Here is a 27,720-nt window from a genome sequence, read left to right as displayed (position 1 = left end):
CTGAATAGTGCTGCGCAAGGCCTCCTCCTGCTGATGCCTGCGAGAAAGGAGAGGGTTCTGCTGCGTGGGGCCACTGCTGATAAACATTTGTAGGGTGTTGCTGCTCATTCTGCCTTTATATTTGGAGGGGAAGCCCCTTGTGTGCAGAGAGCCTTTAATTACCTGGTTGCTCAAATCCTCAAGAAGCAAAAGGAGCCCATCGCAATAAATACTGAAGAGCACAGAATGCCTGTATCCTGTATGCCTGTAGCAGTAGTGATTTAAAACACACACTGATATCAGGAGCACAACACTCTTACTAGGACCTAGCGAAAAGTTCTGAGCAGGCTTGCGAGAGCTCCAGAATTCTTTTTCATGTGGAACGTTAAGCTGGAAAAGTGGAACACAGGAGGCGTCACAGAGACCTAGGCTGCAATCATACAAACCAGAGGTGTAGAACCTTTTGAAGTCAAAGGGCTGCATTCCATTTTGGGCAACATTCCGGGGGCCACATGCCAGTGGTGGATGGGGCCGGAGGCAAAAAGTAGGTGGAGCAGTGAATGTTAATATTATAGTACCTTCGTACAGTAGACTAGCTTCTACACCCGCTTTCCTCCTTCCATCCAGGGAAGCAAATAGCACATGCCAGGCAGGCAAAAACATTCTGCTGTGGTGCAAAGCAGGATGGGTGAGGGAGTCTGTCATGGGGAGACTCCGAAGGGCTAGTCAGAGGTGACTATAGAGACATATTTGGGCCCCGTATCTGAGGTTCTCCACCCATGTTACAAGCATTTACCTGGGAGGATAAAATATAAAACCATGTAGCGTTTATACTGTGCTTCGTACACACACACACACACACACACACACAGAGAGAGAGAGAGAGAAAATGCAGAGGTTTCAGGGGCGGGGGAAGCAACAGCTGCTTTTTCACTGGAAATAAGAAAAACCGAGGAGTACTTTGGCCCTGCCACTGGTGCTATTTGGAAGATGAAAGTTCTGAGCAGAAATAAAACATGATAGCCATGATACCGACAAAGCTGAATAGCTTCGATTTTTGTCTTTAAAAAGAATCACTCCCTGCTGAAGCAATCCTTTTCTTCCCTTGCCCAGAAATCCTTTATAACTCAACAAATCATAGCAATGGATGGAGGGAACAGGAGTAGCAAGGTTGAGCTTAGAGTTACCATCACCAGTGCTAAGAACCAGCCCCCTCAGTGGGAGAGGGACAGCTATGAAGTCGTCATTCCTGAGAATACAACAAGAGATACTTCCATTGTGGTAAGTTGGGCTTTCTTTTTTAAAGGAAACAGTTGTGCAGAATTCTTGTAACTAGCATCTTAAATTAGCACACTGCAAAGAGCCAGTGTGGTGTAGTGGTTAGAGTGCTGGAAACCAGGCTTCAGATCCCCACTTGACTATGAAGCTTACTGGGTGACCTTAGGCCACTTAGCAACCTTTTGCCATTCAGAGCTGCTGCTGCTGCTGGGTCAGATGTGCCATTTGTCTAACAGCAGAAAGGGGCATGGTATATTCCAGGAATGGGGAACCTCCCTGATGCTGTTTGACTCCAACTCCCATCTGCATGACTTGTGGTCAGGGATGATGGGAGCTGGAGTCCCAACAACATCTGGAGGGGCCACGCATTCCTCTTCCTGGTAGAATATTATTTATGCTGGCCTGATTTAACATGCAAATAAGTGTCAAGTCACATTAGATGTGGTTAAAATCCACGATGGGCTCTTTTAAGCTTTGCTTGCTTAAGTTTCTTTGTCTACAAAGAACTGCATGTGCTTCTGTGAGCATTTTAAATGTGTATCTTCTGAAAACGATCACTTTCTGCTGAAGCGATCCTTTTCTTTCTCTGGTTTTGTATTGTGCAGACAATTAAAGCCACGTCCCCCCTTGGCGACCCACGTATCACATACAATCTCGAAGAGGGGCTGGTTCCGGAGACCAACATGCCAATCCGATTCTACCTGACTCCCAACAGAGATGATGGCTCTGCATCCATCCTCATAGCTGAGCCTCTGGACTATGAAACCACCAAGTCCTTTTTGTTGAGGGTCCGGGCCCAGAATGTGGCCTCGGTGCCGCTCGCTGCATTCACCACCGTCTACGTTAATGTGACAGGTGGGTAATGTTCTGGTAACAGGGACAAAATGGCAATAGCATACCGCTTACTGAGCAGAGCCCCTTTCATTCCTGCTTCTGATTGCACTGCCCCAAGTACAGGAACGCCACCTTGGGTGTGCTAGAAGGTAGATTGCTGATGTAGACAGGTTTTGGTGGGTACTTGCTAGCTGTGGAAATCCCTTCAGAAGACAGAACAAGTTCTGATCATTTTTTTCCAAAGTTGTGCTTTTTCTTTGGGTTGTCTTTCAACGAAAAATGCTAAGTTGCTGTGATGCTCAGCTTCCATTCTCCTCAATATGCCACAGCTGGGTGTTGTGTAAGTAAACCCCAGGCTCATGCGCTCTCCCTGAACCCAACCCTCATGCCCTTCCCCACTTCCTCTTTCTCGACAAACCCTAGTTTGTGATCACATCTGTGCAGGAAGGCTGTTGTCAATGCAAGGTAGCACAGGCGGCAGCCTTCAAACCACAGTTTCCAGGCAAAACATGGTCTGGGTAAACCATACTTTGCCTGGTTCACATGTAACGGAAAACTCTGTTTTACTGTGAAAAAGGAAGTGGGGGAGGCTGTGGGTGCATGGAAGATTTGCATAAGCCTATGACACCTTCCTAGTCCTCCAAACCATTGGGCATAAGACCCTGGGTCTCAAGGCACTCTGGCTTGTGAAACCCCCTAGATAAAGCAATATAATTTTTAAAACCCCTTAAGCATGTAAATGGTTACATTACATGGTCTGACTGCTTGAATTCTAAATACATTCTTAGATGTCAATGACAACGTCCCTTTCTTCACCTCCTCAATTTACGAAGCTTCTGTAACGGAAGGAACAGAAGTCGGGACTTTGGTTTTCCAAGTCTCTGCCACTGACCTCGACTTGGGCCAGAATGGTGAGGTAAGCCGGAACTTGCAAGATTCAGCATCAGACAACAGTGGAGTCTCTGCACAGGTTTTCTCAGTGGGGAACAACAGCCAAGCACAGCTCTCTGACAGGTGTAATTGTATCTGGGGGCAGGTGGGCCAGTTTATTTTCAGCTTTTGCATGGGTGCATCCATCTATATTTTCTGTCCCATTTCTGCATTAATCCATGATACCTTTTTTAACGGAGTGAAGATTTATATTCTATATAAAATAAGTATTTATTTATCATCTCAATGCATGAAATTCTAAACACACGTGATCCTAAAATACTCTTTTTTGGGGGGGAGGGGGAAGTTTGGTACATTTCTAAAGCTGAGAAATGTATTGCAGAATTTGGAGAATAATTACATTCCAAACTACATTCCAGTCCACACATTAGTCTGCAAGGTGCTAATAAGGTCCACTGGCATAAAAAGGCAGACTGAATGAAATTCTCTTCCATCTGTCCCTGTTGTTCACACATGTTTTCCTGTGTGCGCTCGAAACATCCTAGGTATACACCTAAAAATACAAAGTGTGAAATAGCTTTACAAGCCCATCACATCGAGCACTCGGAGACTAAATCTGCAAAATGTGCCAGTGACAGTACCTGGACGACCTATGGCTGCAATGAGGGGTAGCTGATACCAGCCTTGGTTCAAGACTCACTGTGGCTGTATTGCTTGGTATTATTTCTCCTAAGAGCATAAGATGGTGCACTCATCTCCCCTTGTTCTTGAGGTCAAGTGCATGGAAACGCTTGGACTAGGGTGTTTGCGTACATGTGGCTCTGTCAGGTATATTTTGCTTACCCAGGACGTGTCCAGTGTAAAGACAAAAATAATGCCCGGTTTTCATTGTAGCCCTCCTCTCCCTCAACCTTTAGATCACTTATTCTCTGCTACCTGACCGCAGTGGCGACTACACGTTCTTCCGCTTGGATTCGAAAACGGGCTCCATCTATACCGCCTCCATGTTTGATAGGGAAAAGAAGGCGTCATACCTCTTAGAAGTCAAGTCCACGGATGGCTCAGAATCAGCTCGCCCTGGAAAGCACGGCCAGCCAAATACCGGTGAGGTGTAGTGGTGGAAACACTTGTGGCATCCATTTTTCTTTTTGTTCCTCGTTTCTCCGAAAGAAGTTTTGGCACTGAAGCAGCACCTCAGCTGCCCTGACTAATGGTCTTTGTCAGGAGAGAGATGGGGAAGAGAAATACAGTTTTGCTGGTTCTTCTTGCCCTGTCTGTGGCTTGTGGCACCATTGGACATAGTGTTCTTCTGGAGTGACTCAAGGAGGTGGGCATTGGAGGTCCTGTACTATGAGGGCCCCACTCCTAGGGTGGCTACCAGAAAGTAGGTCAAGGAGATGGTTGCTTGGCTCCCTGGTTTTTGAGCCTCAACCCAACTTGAACAGGAAAAGAAATTAGTTATCTGTAAAGCTCTATAAGGCTTAGGCCCTGGCTATCTGTATTCTCCCATACAAACCTGTTTGGACTCTGATATCTTTAGGGGAGGCCCTTCTCTCAGTCCTCTCCCCCTCAGAGGGGGAGGGGGAGAAAACCTTCTTGATGGCTGCTCCGACTTTGGAACTCCCTTCCTAGAGAAGCTAGACTGGCTCCATCATTCTCCTTCTGTTTATTCCAACAGGCTTTTTTTGGTGTGTGTGTGTGTGTGTGTGTGTGTAATTGACTGTTTTGAAAGGAGAGTCCTTTTAAATGGAGCTGTGCTGCTTTCATTATCTGAATTTTAATAGATTTCTTTTTAATTCTATTAGAGTTTAATTGCTTTCAAACAATCACCTTTTATGTTTTTTAGCTTTCTGGATTTATTCCATGTGGTTTTCATTCGAGTGCCCGGTCTGGGAGATAGGTTGGATATAAACAAATAAAGAAATTAAAATATGATCACCGGTGAACTTAGCTGTTCTGAAGCAAAGGGCTAAAAATCCGCACTATCGACTTTCAGGATACGAAAGCGATGACAAAACATTTACAGTTCCCGTATTAGGCACCCGTTCTTCACATGTTATCTGCTTAAACAAATGGGATGTGACATTCATGTGATATCCGAGCGCGCTTTTTTTGAGTAATGTTGGTATTTTAAATTGTCCACAACCCTAAGGCTCCGTTGCTGTATTGTCTGCGCTATTCGTCTTCATTTAACGTGAGGCGAGACAGTTTCAGGAATTGCAGCTGACAGAAGTGGCACAGCTGAGTATTTTAATCTCTTGTTCCTCATCTCTCCAGACACCGCCTACGTGCGCATCTTTATCAGCGACGTCAACGACAACAAGCCCATATTCACCAAGAGTGTCTATGAAGTTAATGTGGAGGAGGACCAAGACGTGGGATCAACTGTCACCACCGTCAGCGCTAATGATGAAGACGAAGGTAAAAGCTTCGGGATTCCCGGAGGCGGCACCTGAAATATTAATGAGTTAATTTTTTCCGGAGCGTCGGGAACGTCTTGTGGCAGCTCCAGGAAGGGGGAAAGGGGTCTTTTATCTCTCAACATTTCGTTTTGAGCTTGACAGGTGCTGAGCACCTCCTTTACGAAGCCCCCGCGAGGCCTTGGGGCAAATAATTATTTACTTTAGGCACATTAAACAAAGTTAGGGCTGGGGAAGGAGGACTCCGGGTTTGCCATATCTCTGGTACGGGAAAGAGAGCAAGGAAGCCGTGGGAAGATCAGGCAGGGCACTTGAGCTTCGATGCAGCGATTAGATCTACTTTTCCGCAGTAAGCAATTTGCTTCTGAATGCTGCCCTTATGGCAGGCTACCTTCCAGATGTTGTTGGACTACAAGTCCCATGAATGCCTGCCAGCGTACCCAACGGTCAGGCATGATGGGTGTTGCCGTTCACTAACACCCTGAGGGCAGCGCATTGGCTACCCTTGCCTTGCAGAATGTCAGGCAGAAAGGAGTGTCTCATCGCCATCTTCATCATCATCATCACGATCCTGGTTTTACAGAAGGCATGTTTTCCATTTCCCCACTTTTAGGAACTAATGCCAAGTTAAGGTACCAGATAACAGCCGGAAACACCGGAGGAGCGTTTGATGTTGAACCAGAAACAGGAGTCGTCTTCATTGCGCGGTCACTAGATTACGAAGAAGCCCAGTTGTATGAACTCCACCTGTTGGCTTCTGATGGAAAATGGGAGGATTACGCCATTGTAATCATCAATGTCGTGAATAAAAACGACGAAGCTCCTGTTTTCTCTCTCAATGAATATTACGGAAGTGTGATTGAGGAACTGGATGGCCTTCCGGTCTTCGTTCTTCAGGTATATTGGGAATGGCTCATCCAAATAACAGCCCCACTTAGTTGCTCATGTTCCAGGTGCAGAAGCCAGGGCCTTAATACCTGTGTATACCTGACTTCAACTCTTCAGATACTCCTCCTTGGAGTGCACAGGATGCCTGGTTGTGATGCAGCAGTTCACAAACTGGGCTCAACCAAGGACCTCACGGTGCTCATGGTGCCTTATAGTTGTGTTTTCAATGCTGTTTGGTATTTTGACTTGATAGCTGCTTTGAAAACAGGTGGGATAAAAGCTTTTTTTAAAAAAATAAAAACAAGTAAACTTTTATCTCGCCAACTTTCCAAGGAACTCAAGGTGGCTATCAAGTCAAAGTACCTAAACGATATTGAAAATACAAAACAATTCCCAAGGTAAGTCAATGATAAAAGCCACAAAAAATAAACCAAAATCCACTGTACCCAGGGCTGGGAGTCCTGTGGGCTTGCAGGTGTGGACCACCAGCTCCCATCAGCCCCAGGCAGCATGGCCAATGGGCAGGGGTGATGGAAGTTGTAGTCCAGCAACTTTGAGAGGGTCTGAGGTTCCCATCTCTGATACAAGGTGATAACAGTGATGCATAGACCAGCCTGTGATGCTGCTAGAAACTGCAACACAAAAGTGATTCGTGGCTTTGCTGCTTGCTTAATGTGGCTGCCTCCAGGAGTGAACCAGCCCTTAGTTGGCCTGTTTGTTGGTGGCAATTTGGTTGGGGTTCTCAGCTGTGCACCTGGGGTTTCCTGTTTCCAGTACAGAAAGGTAGGATGATGGCCAATTTCTTCTCCTGCCAACAGATAAATCTGGACATTTGCACAGGTTGCACCTTAACAAACTGATTCCGTTGACGTGCACGGATTCCATTCCTGCCAATTTCCTAAATATAAAACTTGAATCAGGTTGTTTTGGGACGATAATGTGGCTCTGATTCTCACCTTCTTAGATATGCTGGTGCTCCACATGCAATCTGAACGCCGGATGCTTATTTAGGATAACAGCTTCAGTTTGAAAGATGCTGCTGCCAGCATTTGATAAGGATACTGTTTGTTTTCAGCCTGTACATAGTACATCGTTTTTATTTGTTGTTCCGTGTTGATATATGATGCTGAATTCATGACCTGTAGTTACTTGATCTATGCATCTTAAACTTTGTTCTCCATAGGTTGTAGCAAATGATCCTGATAGCATCTTGGATGGAGGTGATCTGAGATACTCCTTGCATGGACATGGGGCAGACGATGTATTTGCTATTGATGAGAACACGGGCAGCATTTATTCCCAGAAAATGTTGGACCGGGAAGAGCGAGCCCTTTGGAGATTTGTTGTGCTGGCAACGGATGAAGGAGGGGAAGGGCTTACTGGCTTTGCAGATGTGATTATAAACATCTGGGATATAAACGATAATGCCCCCATGTTCACCTGCATGCCCAGTGACTGCAACGGGAGTGTCTTTGAAAGCTCACCTGAAGACACCTTCGTCATGGAGATGACAGCTGTAGACTTGGATGACCCGAATGTGGGTCTCAATGCAATTCTGACTTACCGTATCATTGAGAGTGTGGAAAATGACTTGGATATGGACTTGTTCAAAATCAATCCCAGTACTGGCAACATCTATGTGGCGGGAGGGATGTTGGACAGAGAAAAGATGGAAAAATATTTCCTTACCGTTGAAGCAAAAGATGGTGGAGGACTAGCAGGGACAGGCACAGCAACCATCTGGGTTGCAGATGTAAACGATCATATCCCTAACTTCACCCAGGAAGTTTGGCATACTGTAATCCCCGAAACCATCGCCGTCAACTCAGAGGTTCTAGAAGTGTCGGCAATTGATGAAGACAGCGGGGAAAACGCTCACTTGACATTCAGCATTATTGCTGGGGATCCAGAACAGAAGTTTTACATTGAAAGCCACAAGGAAGGCCACCATGCTACCATCAGGCTGAAAAAGGCCTTGGATTATGAGCAAATCCACGAAAGGTGGTTCAACCTTACAATCAAGGTGGAAGACCTAGATTTCTCCAGCACTGCCTTTTGCTTGATCGAAGTAGAAGACCGTAACGACCACAAGCCGGTTTTCAGTTCTCAGTTTGTCCAGCTGAGCCCTTTCTTTGAAAACATACCAGTGGGAACCACCATAATCACCGTGACGGCCACGGACGAGGATTCTGGTTTGAATGGGGATACTGAATATTCCATCCAGGTGGATTCTGATCCAGCCGGACAATTTGCTATAGACCAGGATGGCCACGTGACTGTGGCCAAACCGCTGGATCGCGAGGTCATTCAGGGGTACCGTCTAATAATACAGGCTTCTGATCAAGGCCTACCTGCCCAAACAGGAAGTGTTACGGTGTTGGTTGACTTGCTGGATGTCAATGACAACGGGCCAAGGTTTGAGGCCCCATATATGCCTGTGGTCTGGGAAAATATGCCAGGGCCTCAGCTGGTTTCCATGAGCCCTGGGTCTCCTCTCCTTTGGGCTTTTGACCCAGACAGTGATGAGAATGGGCCACCTTTTATGTTTTTCTTGCCACCAGATTATCAGAATTCTTTGGATTTCTCTCTTACTGACAATGGAAATAATTCTGCAACGATCACTGCTCTGAGGTCCTTTGACAGAGAGAAGCAGAAGCTGTTCCATCTCCCCATTATTATAACCGATAGCGGGAGTCCCCCTGTGAGTTCCACAAACATACTGACCATAACTATTGGTGACGAAAATGACAACAGCCATGACGCTGGCCATAAAGTGATCTATGTTTATGTACACAGAGGTGGGTATCACATAAACTGTGGGCATGTTTGTACAGCCGTCTTGACATGCTTTATCCGCCATCTGCTCTCCTGTAATCAGAGGAGCTTAAACAGAGAGCCAGTTTACACTAGGGCTGGTCAGAAATGACCATGAGGAATTCAGAAACGTTTTACCCAGCTTGAAGTTTGTAGTTCTTTTCAGAGAGAGTGGAGTGGAGAATCAGAGCTCCAACAGGATAAGTGGACGCCATTTTTATGTGCATTTTTGGAAAATAAAAATGGCTTCCACAATGAAAAAGGACTTTGCCACTCAATGGGGCCGCCATTATAGCAGTTTGATCACATATGTGCAGGTCAAAGCTTGGTAGGCAATGGGTAGGGTGGGTAGGAATCGCGCTTCCTCCTCAACATAGACTAATGGATGACATATTAGCTGTCTGTTTTGGACTATTAACCAGCCATGGAATGATTGGTCCAAACTAGCTGAAGGACTGTAGCCAAATGAAAATTTCAACTTGTGGGTCATCCTTGCTAAGAACTTGTGAATGGGTGGATGGATGGGGAGAATGAGAAAGATAAGTGACTGACTGAAACAGACTTATATCACTGAGGGTGAGAGATAGATGGGGAAATTGAAAATGTCCTGGTGGTGCAAATTTGAGTTGCAGCAACCTAGCTGCTTCTCCTCACCACAGTAGGTACTATTAAAAGAACAACTGGTTTTCAATGACGGTTTCTCAACCTGGAAAGGGATTTGATGCCTCTTTCCATCTAAGGAAAGATTCTGTTATTTGCAGCCATGATGCTTCTCTCTATAAATCATAAACCGAAGAGATGGAAAGCATTCTGCACATCCTCAGTGTGAAAAGGCAAAGATTTTATATATTTCTTTTCTTTAAAAGGCCCTTTGTATCAATTTGCAAGACAGCAAGCAAACCCCATGTGCGATCAGCTAAAGCAGGCACCCCCAAACTCAGCCATCCAGATGTTTGGGGACTACTGTTCCCATCACTCCTGACCACTGGTCCTGTTATGATGGGAGTTGTAGTCCCAAAACATCTGGAGGGCCGAGTTTGGGGTGCCTGAGCTAAAGGGTGGAGCAGGCGAGCAACACTCCAAACGCTTACTTCATTTTTTAAAAAAAGTGAACATTGTGTCGATGGCAAAGATCTGCAGCTTTCAGAAGTTCAGAAACAAATGCAGTTCAATCCAACTGGGCTTCCTCCCAAGCAAGCAAGGTGACTCAGAATAATGAAATAATGTCACCCTGCATGCATTTGATATTGCAAAGTAATTTGTGCAGTCTGCAGGCAGAAGTGGTTGTCCTGAACACAGGTTACAGAGAACTGCCTCCTCCTGTGTTGCCTAGGCAATCAGACAAAGCAAGCTGCTAGCTTTCATATTACTTTTGTCCTCATTAGCCAGTTCCCTCAGGCAAGGACTCTTCCATGCCCTTTCCCCCCACATTTTTTTCTGATTTAGAACCAGCGAAACAGCAGGGGATTTCCTAAACAACATGAAATCAAGTTTGGCAAATCCATAGGAATTCTTTCCCTCGAATTAGAATCTCTGGGGTTGTATCTAGTGCTAACTTCTACTCTTGAGTTTCCCCATTGAAGTTAATGGCCACAACTCATTTAGGCCTGTTAACGCCACTTTAAAACAGGAACAAGCTTCTAGTGCTTATGGTTATGCGGTCTTGCGTTCTGGTCCGGTGCTAGGGTTGCCAGGCTCAATAGAGGACAGGACTTCTGCGCCTTTAATTGCCCTGCTCTCTTTTGCGTCTGTAAACCTTAAAGAGAAACTAGCAGACGGAAATTAAACAAAGGGTCTGCTGGTTTCTCTTTAAGGTTTCCAGACTCAAAAGAGAGCAGGGCAATTAAAGGCACAGAAGTCCTGTCCTCTATTGAGTCAGGCAACCCTAGTGCTTAGCTGGAGGATTCTGAGAGGGTCCAGGCACTAGGACCCCGCAGTCTGAGAGGTTTCTGCCCAGCTACTTCAGGTGCACTTGTATCCCTATATTATGCAGTCAGCTCTGAGCCCTGCTCCCCTTCTGTTGTCCATACAGCCTCTGGCTTTGTGTTGGATCTTCTTCTTCTTCTTCTTCTTCTTCTTCTTCTTCTTCTTCTTCTTCTTCTTCTTCTTCTTCTTCTTCTTCTTCTTCTTCTTCTCCTTCTCCTTCTCCTTCTCCTTCTCCTTCTCCTTCTCCTTCTCCTTCTCCTTCTCCTTCTCCTTCTCCTTCTCCTTCTCCTTCTCCTTCTCCTCCTCCTCCTCCTCCTCCTCCTCCTCCTCCTCCTCCCCCTCCTCCTCCTCCTCCTCCTTCTTCTTCTTCAGCAATCACTTGTAGATGAGTAAGATTGTCTTCCATAAACATGGTTTTAACAGTTGAGTCCATCCACACGTCCGTCCACAGTGGGGACATAGGTTTCCAGGCGGGAGTTGATCACGGTCTGGATCAGGCATCCCCAAACTCGGCATTCCAGCTGTTTTGGGACTACAACTCCCATCATCCCTAGATAACAGGACCAGTGTCAAGGATGATGGGAATTGTAGTCCCAAAACAGCTGGAGGGCCGAGTTTGGGAGTGCCTGGTATGCATCACTGCTAGATTCAAGGGCCATGAAGTGCAGACGAATGGAAAAGGTTGTGTTGCAGTGGCTGGTCAAATCTCAGAGATGGGGAGAATGGGGTGTATAGTAAACATTCAAATTGGGGTTTTGCTGAGCTGGACCAACTTTCTATCTACTCCTGCTACCAGTTCCTCTCCTAGGATTTGGGCTGAGCCTTTTAAATTTGAGAAAGCAGGGACTGGACCTGGGACGGTATGCAGAGCTGTTGCTATAGAGCTGCACTCTTCATTGTTGCTTTACTTTCTTCCGGTAGTTGCATTTGAGGGACAAAACCCACGAATGCAAATGTTCTCTCTCTCTCTCTTTGCAATATATTCAAGCATTAGAAACCAGCTTTATCTGGGGAAGAGTTTTGAGTTAGCTCTGCACAGAAATCTTATTTTATTTAATTTAAGACCAAAGCGTGCCCAATCCTATATATGCAGTATTTGTGGACAAGCTTCCCAGCTGCACTTACATGAAAGATCAGAGTACTTGCTACTGCATTACTTGAAACGTCTTGGATCATAACCTTTGTGAAAGCCAAGCAGCAATAAAAATGACAAATGCAGCAATAAATGCTCTGGGATATCAAGCTCCTCGGAAAAAAGGGGAAAAATTAATGCAGATTTATTATAATTTATCTCAACAGGAAAATGGTTGACAACGGTGCTTGGGGAAGTGTTTGCACCCGACCAGGATGACTGGGACAATAAAACATTTGTCTCTGAAGGAAAAATGCACAAGTGAGGATTGTATTTGTGTCAAGCAGAACAATATTTAATATTTATGCTTCTGTAATTATTTTCTTACGTTTTGTTATGTGTGCTTTGTATATATAAAGCCTGGATTATTGCTTGGTACGGAGATGGCAATCTCTTAAACTTGCATTTGCCATTTATTGCGGGTTACAATTGGGACAATCTGTCGTGTCACAGATGCAGCTGCATTTGCACCATGAAATACTGAGACCCCCTTTACCAAAGGTGTGAAGCAGGATTAATGCAGGGCACCGTATGTATAGCATCCCAGCATTTTGCACGGCAGTCGTGTGTCTCCCCCCCCCCCATCAAGGCTGGCAGAAGTGTGAATGACAAATGTGCATCCTTCAACACTCAAATACATGCTTTGTGGATCCACACCCACCAGTGATCTCAATGAATGTCCTTGAGTGTTTAAGAAGGCATGTTGGCCCTTTGCTGGAAGCCAGGTCTGACATCAGCAGGGCATCGGCTGAGGACCACCTCCCAGTAAAAGGCCTGTTGCCAGCCCCCAGAAAGAAGCCCTGTTGGTGCTATTCCGTCTCCTGGCTCTTGCCTGCTGTCTCTGAATTTGCCTGTGGTGACAGCAACTTCTTTCCCCCTTTGCTCACCCCTGCTTGGCCAGGGACAGGGTCCTTCAGAGCAACTTGCCAGTGGGCAAAAATAGGAAGAGCAAGGAACGTAAATGTTACCTTTGTAAAGGGGGCCAGTTTCTGTATACCCTCTCAATTCTCTCTCTCCCCAGCCCTTCATTCAGGGAAACGAGAGGCATTATCAGAATTCAAGGACAAATTCCGGTCAGGCAAATACACTCAGGGAAGGGTGCAAAGCAAGGGTTAGTGAGGGGTGTAGTGTAGGCCAGAAAAAGAGGCATGGAGGGCCACATCGGACTTCTGAGGTTCCCCAGTCTTCCCCTGGGCAGCGGACATGTGGATGTTATGTAATTTGGGTGTGTGGATGATACGTTAATGTAAAATCTACATTGAGGAAGTGGAGTTTCTCCCCCATCTGGTTGCCTCTGCAAGAGTAATCCTTGTCAAGAAGACATTTACATCAGAATTGGTCACTGCTGAGCCACAGAGAGGATGTGGAAGCAAAATCAGGTGCAGGAAGGCTCATCTTCCACTTAAATCTTCCTGTGTTAACAAGAATCAGAGAACGCAGCTAAATAAATGCCCCCAGAATGTTTAAATAAACTTGGCCCGGGTGAAAAGGGTGCTCCTTGAGAATGAAGCGTGTTGCCCATGAGACATTATACGGATTGCAGAGCATGAGTGTGTGTTTTGTGGTTCAAGATCTTTCAGGTTGAATCAAAGGACTGGCTCTCTGCTTATGGTGGATAATGCTCCTCAGGGAACATACGAGTTTAAAATCAGAGTGTCAGATGGTATCTGGCCTGACGTCCTGGCAACTGTGCAGATACATGTCAAAGAGATAGAAAACGAAGCCATTCGGAACTCGGCGACCGTACGCCTGGCAGGTTAGTTTTGTTTCGTCGGCTGAGTTTTGATTCCCATCGTGCGTAGAAACATCTCACCTCTTACTGATATCAGGGGGCTGAATTCTATTGGCAGAACAGCCTAGTCTGCTAGTGTGTTTGTTTGTTTTTTTAAAAAATTGAGACACATTGATCATAGGTTTAAGGAAGCTGCCTTGCACCTACCAGGCTAAGGGACCTTATTTAGATAGACAGAAAGACCCATATTTCCTCCTGGGGTCCACATGCTAGGGGTGGGCAGGGCGTGAGGTGAAGCAACAAATGCCACTTTTTGCCTTTGCACAGTAGACTATTTGCTACAAGCACTCAGACCTACCCCTCTTTGTCCTCCATCCAGGCCAGGAGAAAAGGCCAAGGAGGGAGGGTTGGCAAGGGGTGAGGCCTGGGGACAGGGGCGTGGCTGGGGAGAATCCTGAGAGCCCCAAAATCCCAAGAGCCAGGTAGAGAGACCTAGAGGGCAGTATTTGGGTTATGGGGGGCTTGAGGTTCCCCATTTAGAGAGCCAGTGTGGTGTAGTTGTTAAGAGTGGTAGTCTCATAATCTGGTGAACTGGGTTCCTGTCTCCGCTCCTCCACATGCAGCCGCTGGGTGACCTTGGGCTAGTCACACTTCTCTGAAGTCTCTCAGCCCCACTCACCTCACAGAGTGTTTGTTGTGGGGGAGGAAGGGAAAGGAGAATGTTAACCGCTTTGAGACTCCTTCGGGGAATGATAAAACGGGATATCATATCCAAACTCTTCTTCTACTTCTTCTCCATAAATGCAGTATTTCCCAGACCTAACTGGAGAGGTCATTGGGGATTGGACCTGAGACTTCCCCACACATCTGCCCCAGAGCTGTGGGTCCTCACCAAAGATTCCCTTCAGCCATCTGCTTGCTCTTTACCTAATGTGGGGCTTTTTTGGGGGTCGTTTTGCATAATTTGTAATAATTGAGTTAATAAAAACACAGTTTTTACTGAACAACATGTGCACAGGAATTTGTTGTGAACCACTTCACAAGCGTACTATTAGGAAGCCGTTTTGTTCCCATTCTTTGTTGTTTTAACGGGTCTGTGATCATATAATGTATGAAAGAAAGGCAACTAGCGGGAAGAGCTATTTCGGCAGAGAGAGAAAGAGCTTATGTGCGTGTTGAGTCTCTGGCATTTCCAGGAAGAGCTGGGAGACACTCCAGTATGAAACCCCCCGAGAGCTGCTGCCAGTTAGTGTATGCAGTACTAAGCTAGGTGGTCTGACTCGGTATAAGGCAGCTTCCTATGTTCCTAGATGTGAAATGGACCTTAGCCAGGTTGCAGTGGAAGCCAGTGAGAAAGCCAGTATGGTGTAATGGTTAGAGCGCTGGGCTATGAGCAAGGAGAGCCTGGTTCAAATCTCCAGGTTGACCCTTTAACCCAGGGGTCAGCAAACCTTTTCAGCAGGGGGCCGGTCCACTGTCCCTCAAACCTTGTGGGGGGCTGGACTATATTTTGAAAAGAAAAAATGAACGCACTCCTATGCCCCACAATTAACCCAGAGATGCATTTTAAATACAAGGACACATTCTACTCATGTAAAAACACCAGGCAGGCCCCACAATTACCGTAACCCAGAGATGCATTTTAAATACAAGGGCACATTCTACTCATGTAAAAACTTGCTGATTCCCAGACAGTCCGCGGGCCAGATTTAGAAGGCGATTGGGCCGGATCTGGTCCCCGGGCCTTAGTTTGCCTACCCTGCTCTAACCTGTAAGGATAAAATGGGGCTTGAAGTAACCATGTACATTGCCACGAGTTCCTTGGGAGAAGGGAAGGAAGTGCAAAAATAGCTTTAAATATAGTTGGTTTTGTAATACATTTTTATTCTTTTATTGTCCTGTTTTCTGAGGATTGTTTTAATGTGCACTGCTTAGAAATGGAAATAATTAAGTGTGTGTGTGTGTGTGTGTGTGTGTGTGTGTGTGTGTGTGAAATAAACAAATATGAAGTAGTTAACTGCATGTCCTGAGACTCTTAGACCGATAAGCTGGTTTTGTTTTTAAACCACCCATCTTCATATCAGACATGACTGCAGAAGAGTTCATAAGGAAGGATGAGCCTGAGGAGAGCAGGCACGACAAGTTTAAGGATCTTCTGGCAGGCATCTTCTCGGTCCGCCTTGAGGACATCGTTGTTTTCAGCGTGACAAATATAGACGGGAGACAGACTGATGTGAGATTTGTGGTTGAAAACGGCTCCTCCTATTACAGGCCAGAGAAACTGCTGGGACAGGTAGCTGCCTTCAAAAGCAAGGTGAGGCTGCAACCCGCCTGCCATCTGGGCTGATGTGATGTTGGCTGATGTGCAAGTCCTTTCAGGGCGCAAGGCAGAATCCCATTGACTCCAGAAGAAATGTATCGCAACCTGTCATGGGGTGAAAGGCTTGTCGATGGAGCAAACATTATTTTTGGAGTGTAGGTAGGAAGCTAGCCTTGTTCCAGCTCAGACAATTAGTCCATGTAGGGATTGGAAGCTTACGGCCCTCCAGACAGTGTTAGAAAACAGCTCCCAACATCCCTGATCACTGGCCATGATGGCTTGGGTTGATGGGAGTGGAGATTCCAGGGATTGAATCCAGGGCTTTTCTGCATGTGCTCTACTACAACTGTTGCCTTTCCAAAAGTCACATGGAAGATGGAACCAGCTTGGTTTTTTTGCTGCTCCAGAGGAGAGGCCTCTGGTATGCAGGCTGAGACCCTACCTGCTTGCAGACTGTCTCACCAGAGTGGTGCATGCTCTAGTTATCTCCCGTGTTGACTACTACAATGTGCTCTATATGGGGCTACCCTTGATGGTGATCTGGAAACTACAACTTATCCAGAATGTGACAGCTGAACTGGTGACTGGGACCATATAACACTGGTTCTGAAAGACCTACATTGGCTCCCAGTATGTTTCCGAGCACAATTCAAAGTGTTGGTGCTGACCTTTAAAGCCCGAAACAGCCTCGGCCCAGTATACCTGAAGGAGCACCTCCACCCTCATCGTTCTGCCCGGACACTGAGGTCCAGTGCCGAGGGCCTTCTGGTGGTTCCCTCGCTGCAAGAAGTAAGATTATAGGGAACCAGGCAGAGAGCCTTCTTGGTAGTGGCACCCGCCCTGTGGAACACCCTCCCATCAAGGAAATAAACAACTATCTGATTTTTAGAAGGCAACCCTGTTTAGGGAAGTTTTCATTGTTTGATGTTTTATTGCAGGCATGTCCAACAGGTAGATCGTGATCTACTGGTAGATCACTGGACGTCTGCGGTAGATCACTGGTAGATCATTGGCTCCCCGCAAAGAAGCCGAACAACTGTGGCTCCCCTTAAAAAAGCTCAACATTTTACCTCCTCCCTGAAAAAAACTCAACAACTTTGACCCAAACTACCCCAAAATGGGCCTTCCTCCTTCCTAATAAAAGCTCAACAACTTTGAGCTGAACCCCCAAAAAGGGTGTAGATCACTGCCAGTTTTTAACTCTGTGAGTAGATCGCAGTCTCTTGGTAGTTGGCCGCCCCTGTTTTATTGTGTTTTTAATATTCTGTTGGGAGCTGCCCAGAGTGGTATAAATAATAATAAATATCATCATCCTCATCATTACCACCATTAGATTCAAATTACAAGAAAGGAGATTCTGACTAAACCTTAGGAAGACCTTTCTGAGCCATTAGACAGTGGAATGCACTCCCCCTGGAAGATGGTAGTTTCCCCTTCATTGGAGGTTTTATTTCATTGGAGGTCAGGTGACCCTCTGTCGGGGCTTCTTTAGCTGCATCTCCTGCACTGCAGGGTGTTGGGTGGATGGGCCCCTTCCAGCTCTACAAATCTACGATTCTAAGTGTTGCAGTCAGAACGATGAAGACATGTGTTCAGTGACCACAACCGTTTATGTTGTAGACTCAGAAAACTGACTGGGAGGATTGGGTAAGCCCTTTTTGCTGAGCAGTGTGGCGGCTGTTTGTCCCTTTAGATCCAGCTGGCTTTAGGAGTGAACGTTTCTCAGGTTGATGTGGATGAATGCCACAGGACAGACTGCAGCGGCAGCAGCGGGTGCGTGAACTACATCACGGTGAGTGACATCCCCACAGTGATGGACACCGGAAGTGTGTCACTTGTCTCCATAACAACCAGCGTCAGCGCCGTCTGCACCTGTGCAGCTAGAGAGAGAGTCCACCGGTCATGTAGCTCGTACTCTCACAACCCCTGTTTCAATGGAGGAACTTGCATTGACATGCTGAATGGTTACAGGTGAGAAAAGACTCTGTTTCACACATTCCCCATCCCTCTTGTTTTCCTCTTATAAGAAGTCAAGCTATAAAACTACTGTGTTAAAACGGGAGGGGGGGGGGAATGCATGGACCTTTTGAGAGGTCTCCTTCCTTCCTTCCTTCCTTCCTTCCTTCCTTCCTTCCTTCCTTCCTTCCTTCCTTCCTTCCTTCCTTCCTTCCTTCCTTTTTTTTAAACTTTATTGAACATTTTAAAAACAATTGCCTAAGAACATAAAGTGTTGCCTACCGAGACAAATGCATGTATGGGATGTTCAGCCTTGTATGCAGTCCATCCACATGGCATCAAAACAAAGCTGGGAAACCTTTTACATTTCAGATTAAGCTCACACCCACAGGGTATACTGAAATCTAAAGTGCTAATATAATTTCTCCATAGTGGCTGCTGTGACTGAGATGGAAGGGAGACCACTGTACTATTGTTAATAAATTATATAAAATCATACAAATCCTTGTTCTTTAAGCCTTCAGTCCTCTCTACCTCCTTCCCTCTCTCCTTCCTCTGTTGTCTGCCTTGTGTCTGTTTTTTAGATTGTAAGTCCCTCGGGGCAGGGACCTGCCTTGTCATTCTTTGCAAAGTGCCATGTACATGTGAGTAGTAATAATGAATGCTTCATAAATAAAAGTTTACTCTTTTGCTTTTGTTTGTTTCAGGTGCCATTGTTCTGCTTCATTTCATGGACCAGATTGCCAGCAGACAAAGCACAGTTTCCATGGAAATGGCTATGCCTGGTTCCGCCCCATCAGACCTTGCTTTGAGAGCTCCCTCTCCCTTGAGTTTATTACCGATGTTCCAGATGGGCTTTTGCTATACAATGGCCCCCTCTCAGATTCGGGACCCGGGAACTCAGAAAACTTCATTGCAATAGGTATTTTCATTTGATTGGTGGAACCTCACACTGGCCACAGAAACACACAATTACAGGGGCTGCGGGGAGATCATCGTGACAATCCCAAGTGATGTTTATCACAGCTATTTAGTTCATTCAGACAAGCAGGTTGTATGATGGTAAGCTGTCAAGATTTATTTATTTATTTATTAACTAGGTGGCGCTGTGGGTTAAACCACAGTCTAGGGCTTGCTGATCAGAAGGTTGGCGGTTCGAATCCCTGCAACGGGGTGAGCTCCTGTTGCTCGGTCCCAGCTCCTGCCCACCTAGCAGTTCGAAAGCACATCAAAGTGCAAATAGATAAATAGGGACCGCTCTGGCAGGAAGGTAAACGGCGTTTCCGTGCGCTGCTCTGGTTCGCCAGAAGCAGCTTTGTCAGGGCCGGCTCCAGGGGTAGGTTGGGTGGCGCGGGGCTCCAGGGCGGCGGGTTGGTAGGGGGGCGCTGCGCGGCAAACACGATGCGCACTGCGCCCGCCCACCAGCCGCGGGAAGAAACGGGGCGGGGCTCCAGAGCGATCTGCGCACCATGGCGCCAGGGCACCCGACCTGCTTAAGACGGCCCTGAGCTTTGTCATGCTGTCCACATGACCCGGAAGCTGTCTGCGGACAAACGCTGGCTCCCTCGGCCTATAGAGCGAGATGAGCGCCGCAACCCTAGAGTCGGACACGACTGAACCTGAAGGTCAGGGGACCTTTACCTTTATATAGGCTGCCCAGTAATATATATTTCCCTGGAGAGGAGGGCAGATTCCCACATTGTGTGCCTGCCCCACTTTCCTTACCCTACTACATGTTCCTGGCCAAAAATTGTATCTGCTTAAAAAAGCAGGGAAAGTTGAGCAGAGGAAGGCACAGTTCCACAATTTTGCATGCATTGCCACCCCTGCTGTCCCCAGCAGGAGCAGAATTCCCGCCCCTGCTTCTTTGCCAACACACCCACGCAAACACACATGGAATTTGCAGCTCTTCTTGCAAAATACATGCCCATGACAAACTAATATAAAAAGAGGGCGCAATTCTTTGCTACCTGGGAGGTTGTTAAGGTATTTCAGGACAGGTGTTTTACTTGATAATGATGAAGTATTGCTAGGCAGTATCTTGGTTTTTTTTTTTTTAAGAGCTAAACCACATTTAACACCACCACCACCACCACCCCGACAAAACAGTGTAAAATTGCACATTTGTTAGCCGTGGATGTTGTATACAGTGGTACCTTGGTACTCAAATGGCTTGGCTCCCAAACAAATTGGCTCCCAAACGCTGCAATCCCGGACGTTTGTGAACATTTTTCGGAAGCCGAACGTCCGACGTGGCTTCTGCAGCTTCCAGTTGAGTGCAGTATGCTCCTGCAGCCGATCAGAAGCTGCGCCTTGGTTTTCAAGAACTAAGTTACCACTGTACTGTGCCATTGAAGCAGGCATGGATGCAAGAGTCTAGTTCCCGTCCATGTCAGATGTCCTTATGTTCTAGGTCTATTCTCTCCTCTTTCCACACTTTTCTGTGATTTTTTTCTTTTGAACGGCAGAATATAATCTCTTTTTTAATGTGTTTTACCCTAAAATACACATTTTAATTTGAAATGCACATTTGTACACATTTTAAGCTAAAATAGGGGTTTTTATATGCCTTTGGGTACCTTTTTATTGCAAAAGGCAGTCCCAGCATTACCATGCTGCTTGTTGACATTAAACCTTAGCTTATTTTAACTATAGTTTACTGGGACATGTGAGCCAGGCCACTGTTCCTTTGGTATGAGATACAGTTTTTGGGTGTGTGTGTGTGTGTGTGTGACAAATCTGAACTTGTTTAGCACATGCACTTTAGCAGGGTTGCTTATGTCCCCTGATGGTATGCCAGTCCTTTAAAAAAAGACAATGGTTGCATTTGCACATCATGGCAAACCATAGTGAATGGTTACAGGTAGGTAGCCGTATTGGTCTGAGTTGAAACAAAAATTTTTTTTTCAGTAGCACCTTAAAGACCAACTAAGTTTTTATTTTGGTATGAGCTTTCGTGTGCATACCAAAATAAAAACTTAGTTGGTCTTTAAGGTGCTACTCATAGTGAATGGTTTGCTGTTAATGTGCAAAGAGCTCCCAATTGGCTCCTCCCCAAACAAAACTGGGCGCAACAAACCACGAACTCTGACTGAGCGTTGCAACCAACCTGGGGATTGGAATTTGTTTTGTTTCAAACTAACCATGATGGTGCTTCTTGGTCATGGTTTGTTTGAGTGAAACAAACCGCAACTCCCCGTTCTGCTGTATCTATGAGCAATGCGGTTTATTCTCCCTGTTTGTGTTAGGGGAGAAGCGATGCGGAAGCAATCTCCCGAGTTGACGGTAACTGGTTCACTGTGACATGCAAGCAGGGCCACGGGATGGGCGCTGAATGATGTAGCGATGGGTGTTTTTAGTGCTCTCTGAGTGTGGCTTCTGGCTCATCTCTTGAGTTGAAGTCATCAAAGGGAAAACGAAGCAGACCTTCTATCGAAAAGATCCCACTGGGAAGCATCTATTGCTTTGAGTATTTCAAATTATTTTGAGGCAGGTGTTGCATGATTAATGAAGCCTTACTTCTTCATGTTATTTTCACATGGCTTGGTGGAAGTAGCAAGTTTATTTTTGGGAAGGGGAAGATTGAACGAAAACGATAGTCACTTTCCCTCTTCTTTTCATGGTATTGTTAGGGTGCTTCCAGATGCCCTGTTTATTGAGAATTCATCCTGGCTTGTTTGCAGGGATGTTAGATGGTGTTGGCTATATATAATGAGCGTTCACTGGGATGTATTTGCAGGGTGGTTAGATGGTGTTGCATGAAAGCTAGCATTTCCCTCACACTTTCAGTTGCTTTCAGTCACTTCCCTTGTTGAAAGAAGACTGATCTTTTGGGGGGTAAGACCACCCAACCAGCTAACCATAGAAGCACCTCCTGTGGAGCAGTGGGGCAGTGGGTCTGGCTGTTAACCAGAATGTTGGTGGTTTTAGCCAACCCAGGGATAGCTGTGGGCAGGTTTTCAGGGGGGTCCCTTGGGGTCCCTTCCGACTCTACACAGTTCTATGATTCTGTTCTTGTGAAACCTGAATTTGCTTGTATGTGCTTGAATCCCACACAAAAATAGCAGCAATCCAGTCACACCCTAAGTCGAAATATGTAGAGTGTGACGGGATGTTTTATGTTGCCCCCGTCTCTGTTATGATAGTTGTTGTCTCACAAGTGGCAGTGTTGACCATACAAATGGGAGGAGGCAGAATCGGGAATAACCCTGCAATCTTAACTCCCCCCTATTGATTTCAGTCTGACTTACTTCTAGGTTTTTGGATTGTACAGTGCTATAAGTCTCTACAGGTGGTAGGGGAGGACCTCAACCTCCCTCCTGTGTCCAACAGCAGCTTGGAGGGAGGGATTTTCATCAGGAGTTTGGAATCATGACTTCTGGACTCTGTGCTTTCTGCTGAGCCTGAATAAGGATAGAATAAGATCTGAATAAGACCTAGCTTTTACCCACAAGTAGCAGCCCCTGTCATATTTTGGAAGGGAACAGGACACTGTCTCGGATTTACTATTTCTTAAAAGAAAGGTTCTTGTAACTGCAAGTGACACGTTTTGGCCCAGATTCAGGGGCTTAAGAGTCAACGCAAGCTGCCTCCCTGCTTCCGTCCCACGGCCATCATGGGTCCCAATCCAACTCTGCGCTTTTCTTTCTCATTCACTGTAGAGCTTTCTGGCGGGACTCCAGTGCTGAAAGTCAACCATGGCCTGGGCACTGTGGAACTGCACCTGCCGAGTTATGTGAACCTCACGGACAAAAGGTGGCACCGTCTCGAAGTGAGAAGCAGCCGGCAGGTGAGTTGCCCGTGCAGCACCTGATGGGTTTTGAGGCTCCTGGTTTATAAAAGGAATGCACCAGGAAAGAAAAGGAAGTAGTGGAAGAAACCCATTACCGCAGCCAGAAAGTATTTTAATTGATTTATGCAGACTTGGTGAACATTGTGAATATTGGAATTATCATAATTATTTTAGACTCACAAACTTGCGGAGTTGGAAGGGATCCCAAGGACCATCTAGTCCCGTCACCCCCAAACTCTGGCCCTCCAGATGTTTCGGACTACGATTCCCATCTTCCCTGACTACGGGTCCTGTTAGCTAGGGGTCATGGGAGTTGTAGGCCAAAACATCTGGAGGGCCGCAGTTTGGGGATGCCTGATCTAGTCCAACCATGTGCAATACAGGAATCGCAACTAAAGTACCCTTGACAAGTGGCCATCCAACCTCTGTTTATAAACTTCCAATGAAGGAGAGTGCATCACCTTCTGAGGCAGTCGGTTCCACTGTTGAACAACTCTTGCTACATTTATATCCCAATTTTGTTCCTAGGAGCTCAGGGCAGCGTAAATGGTTATTCCTCCTGCCTTTTCAAAAATCATCACAACAATGCTATAAGGTAGTTTAAGCTGAGAGGAAGTGATTGGCCCAAGATGATGCCCCTGACTGAGCTAGATGGACCCCCTTTGGCCTGATTCTGCAGGCTCTTAACCGTTCTGAGTGTCAAGGATGCCCAACTGCAATCGGTATATCTATATCTGGATTCTGTGCCTATTGCTAAGTGTTGACGTTCTGTAGGCTTGCCGCTTTTATTTTCATTTCCTCCTGTTACGCCTCGTTTTCCAGTTTCGTCTTCGAAGAGCCTGAGGCTGCACATGAGAATCTTTCCATTTCTTTTTTCCCCCTTGGCACAGGATGTTCGATTCACCGTAGATCATTGTGGAGCTGCAGTCGTGTCAGAGATAGAAGGGGTAGGGAAATGGTTGTCGACCGAGGACCGAACAAACTGTGAGGTTGTGGCCTTTGTTCCACAGTCAAGGAGGTAGCCTTTACATTACTTTCCAGAATTGGAATGTCTTTACCTTTATATCTATAAAAGTACAGTGCTTGTCAAGATGAAGGCAGAGGTTCACTGAATCACGTCACTAAAATCATTTACAGGTGCTTCTGTAGGTTTAATCGTTCCTGTGCAGAATTAGGCACATGGAGCCCTACTGGATCCTGGGCAGTTTCAGGTTATTTGACCCCCATCCTGTGCAGGTGAACTTGGAAATAAGCCCCTAGGAGCACAGGGGGGTGCCATTCTGTGTAGTGAAGCTGCAGACATTCAAGGGGGGAGGGTGGCTTGCGAAGGGCAGCACTGTTCCTTGAATTCCCAGGAGCAGATTGATGGCTACTAGCCATGATGACTATGCTTTGCTTCCACAACCAGAGGCAGCAATGCTTCTGAATACCAGTTGCTGGAAGCCAAAAGAGGGGAGAATTCTCTTGTGCTCATGTCCAGGTTTCAGGTTTCCACGGGCATCCAGATAGCCGCAGTGAGAACAGGATGCTGAACTAGATGGGCCATTGGCCGGATCCAGTGGGGCTCTTGTATGAACCACACACCTGATTGCAGCTTGTTCCGAGCAGGGCAGATAGGGCTGGGTTCACCCTGATCCTGCAAAGTCACTGCTACGTCTCCTTTCTCCTGCACCAGAGCTCCCCAGCAATTTACCTTAGGGCAGGGGGAAAGCAGCAGTGGTGGCGGCTGTATCAGCACTTTGAGCTGGAGAGGACTCTAAGCCACACCCTTCCTCCCCAGGAAGAAGGTCATGCTGCACATGCTGTTCCTGCTGAGACAGCAGGGCCTCTTCAGGAGGAACAATGGAATGAAACAATACTGCAAGAGGAGATGTGGCTTGGGGTTCTGGTGGCATCCACATAAGTAGGAAAAGGCACTTGTAGCTGCTGCCCCTTCTGCTTCCCCCTTACCTGCCCAAAGGTAACTTTCCTTGTCATCAGGCAAGAGGAAGGCTGCATTGCTTCTCAAGCACCTGCTAGGGATGTGGATGTGCTCATTTGGCTCATGAGCATCGTGCCGTGGCTTTTGTGCATATTTCCTTGGAATGGCGCACAAAGCCCCACTCTCTGTTAGAGTGAACAAAGGGATGCTCATCGAGTTCTGAATAAACAAGCATAGGGCCAAGCTATGCTGCTGCTTTTTTCAATGTAGAGATGCAACATATTCGTCAATTGCTGAACACATTTGCAATGTCTTTCCTGCTGTGGTTATCAGTTAATATTGCTAAACTCCTTCTGACTGCAAGACGCTTTTGACTCAGCGGAGTTATTTCCTTGCAATAGGAATAACAGCTTCCGTTATTTTGGGAGCATTTTAAAAAACAACAACAACCCGGTGCTTGGTGTACCCACTCTGTGCTATTGTCTGTGTATATTTAGTGGCCTGATAATACTAACATTCATCTCTTATTTAGCACATCTGTGTTTTGAAGGTACTTGAATATGAACCAGGTCCTCCAGTTGGGCGGAGTAAAAGAATCGGTTCCATATTCGTACCCCCAGTTGCGGCACAAACATTTTACCGGCTGTATCCGGAGTTTTGTTTTGGACACTCACGTAAGTGGCATCACTGGCATCCATTTGTCTCAAGAAAAAATGGAGTGCACCCCTGGCAGGGGTGGGGGGAATCAAGCTGCTGTGTGACCTCAGTGTGATCACTGAGGTGACCTCCCCAGGGTGCAAGCCTGGGCAGTGAGCATGGAGCTCCTGCGCTGCCCAGATGACAAGACCCCACTCTCAGTCTCACTGATGTGGTCCAAAGGAAAGCAGACCGATACGTTTGGCACCAGCTTGGCTGCAGGAGTTGCTGGAAGGAGGTGTACAAGGTGCATTCCAACCCTCTTAGGGACTCCCCTCTGGAGTTCACTCCTTAGCCTTTTCTTCTCCTGGTGGTATCCCACAAGGCAGCAGAGGTCTAGGATCAGAGTTTTCCTTCTAAATTGGCTAGCTCCCCAGATTGATGAGCCTCACCCGCCCCTCACTTCTCTCTACACCACTTCTCTCTATTGCATGTGTAGAATCATAGAAAAATAGAATTTTAGAGTTGGAAGCACATGCAAGCAGATAAAGCATGTGAGACTGTATATCTGGTGTGTGTGTGTGTGTGTGTGTGTGTGTGTGTGTGTGTGTGGCCTGAGGGTTGCCTGACCATCAGTTTTGCTCTTGCAACCAAAAGGGTTTGCCACCCCTGTTTTAGAGGCTGTAACTACATGTAGCACTTGTGACACCAGGGATTTGGTAGCCAGTGTGTTCAAAAGGCAGGGAAGTTGTATTTTTCTGGGAAGGCAGGAAGCCAGAAGTCCATTTCAAAGTTCCTCCTTTTGCAAGCAGCCTTGATGCTTTTTCCTTTTTTGTTTAAAGGTGTATGACCTTGAATCTCCAGCGGAGTCTCTGAATAGTTCTCCTGGCTGCACCTGGACAGATGGCAGCTGTGAAAAGATGGGCTCCTCTCCCTGTGGCCTCCATGGGCAATGCCTTGGCGAGTGGGACTCGTTTACCTGCCGCTGCCTGCCAGGTTACTATGGCTCCAAATGTGACAAAGGTGAAGTTATCCTCATGCATTGTTGGGATTGTTGTTGTTTAGTCGTTTAGTCGTGTCCGACTCTTCGTGACCCCATGGACCATAGCACGGGATAGCACAGTGTATGTTTTGCAGTGCATGCTGCTGAGTTCCTTGTAGCTGATACAACAATGACCATTGACTAGGGACAGGGATTCTAGGGTCCTGCATGGTCCTGCACTGCCCCCAATCCTTCACACCATACTCCCCTCACCATGGTTAGGCATTATGACTGGCCACCATGAGCCATGGTTAAAATCGGGGTGGGAAACTTTTGGTCCTCCATATGCTGCTGGACTACGACTTCTTTCAACCATAAGAGCCCACTGGCTGCGAGAGTGGGCATGTTCTTAACTGAGATTTTGGAACCTGGTGAGACCACTTACTTTCTTTACTGCCTGGGCACTCTGATTTTTTTTTCTGTGTGTGGTTTTCTTGGAGCAGCTCTCATGCAGTGGCCATAATGCTGTGCCTGCTTAGCTAGAGGTTGTCTTTGCTTGCTGCAGACAACCAGGCTACTCCCCAATTACAAGTCTGAACTTAATATGTAATGCTGATATAGTCTTTTAGTGATACACTTCAGGGTCTCATTTTCCAATGTGAATGCTGCGTATGTATGTATCTGTATCTGTATCTATATCTGTATCTATATCTGCAAGCACCTTCCTGTTTGTGTGTGTATATAAGAAAGCACTTTTCCTTCCTCAATTCTTCCAGCTGCTGAAGAATCTTCATTTGGGCCTGGGAGTCACATATGCTATCAGCTTCCCGTCTCCATACCTGCCCGTAGAACAGTAGCAGAAGCCATGATAAGGATGCGAGAGCCCAACGGTATCATCCTGAGCATGTCTTCCCGCAACAAGGATGAACACATCACCCTGCAGGTAAATGAGGAGTGATGGTCAATGTCAGTTCAGAGTTAATTCTCTTCTGAACCAGCGAGCCATAGATGGAAAAGGTCTCTCTCTCCTGATGCAGTGTGCTCATCTTTCTTGCTTTAGAATCCACCTGTGCCCTTGATTTTTCCGTCTCCACACACTCCTTTCTAGAGAAATTCAGAACAGCCATACTGTTCCGTAAAACGTGAATTTATAGAAATTGCTATAGTTTCTAAAGTACCGTAGAGTCCTCATTATCAAACCTTAGGACACACCTAAATT

General features: G+C 46.5%; 1 protein-coding gene across 1 annotated transcript in view; it reads left to right on the top strand.

Annotated features, from left to right (window-relative positions):
• LOC118086802 (neural-cadherin-like) overlaps window positions 1-27,720 on the top strand; it is a 67,249-nt gene that overhangs the window by 21,196 nt on the left and 18,333 nt on the right. The window contains exons 12-28 of the mRNA XM_060276466.1: window positions 1,093-1,260; window positions 1,863-2,112; window positions 2,880-3,007; window positions 3,900-4,086; window positions 5,260-5,403; window positions 6,016-6,299; window positions 7,474-9,088; window positions 12,330-12,423; window positions 13,734-13,918; window positions 15,979-16,208; window positions 17,908-18,185; window positions 18,878-19,092; window positions 22,832-22,959; window positions 23,853-23,980; window positions 25,434-25,557; window positions 26,362-26,542; window positions 27,278-27,444. Of these exons, the coding sequence (XP_060132449.1) occupies window positions 1,093-1,260; window positions 1,863-2,112; window positions 2,880-3,007; window positions 3,900-4,086; window positions 5,260-5,403; window positions 6,016-6,299; window positions 7,474-9,088; window positions 12,330-12,423; window positions 13,734-13,918; window positions 15,979-16,208; window positions 17,908-18,185; window positions 18,878-19,092; window positions 22,832-22,959; window positions 23,853-23,980; window positions 25,434-25,557; window positions 26,362-26,542; window positions 27,278-27,444 (4,506 nt within the window). The remainder of the gene's footprint in view (window positions 1-1,092; window positions 1,261-1,862; window positions 2,113-2,879; window positions 3,008-3,899; window positions 4,087-5,259; window positions 5,404-6,015; window positions 6,300-7,473; window positions 9,089-12,329; window positions 12,424-13,733; window positions 13,919-15,978; window positions 16,209-17,907; window positions 18,186-18,877; window positions 19,093-22,831; window positions 22,960-23,852; window positions 23,981-25,433; window positions 25,558-26,361; window positions 26,543-27,277; window positions 27,445-27,720) is intronic.

Source organism: Zootoca vivipara, chromosome 6 (genome assembly GCF_963506605.1).
Source record: "Zootoca vivipara chromosome 6, rZooViv1.1, whole genome shotgun sequence".
Taxonomy (NCBI): Eukaryota; Metazoa; Chordata; class Lepidosauria; order Squamata; family Lacertidae; genus Zootoca; species Zootoca vivipara.
Note: the sequence above shows the minus strand (reverse complement) of the source record. Positions and strands in the feature narration are given on the sequence as shown.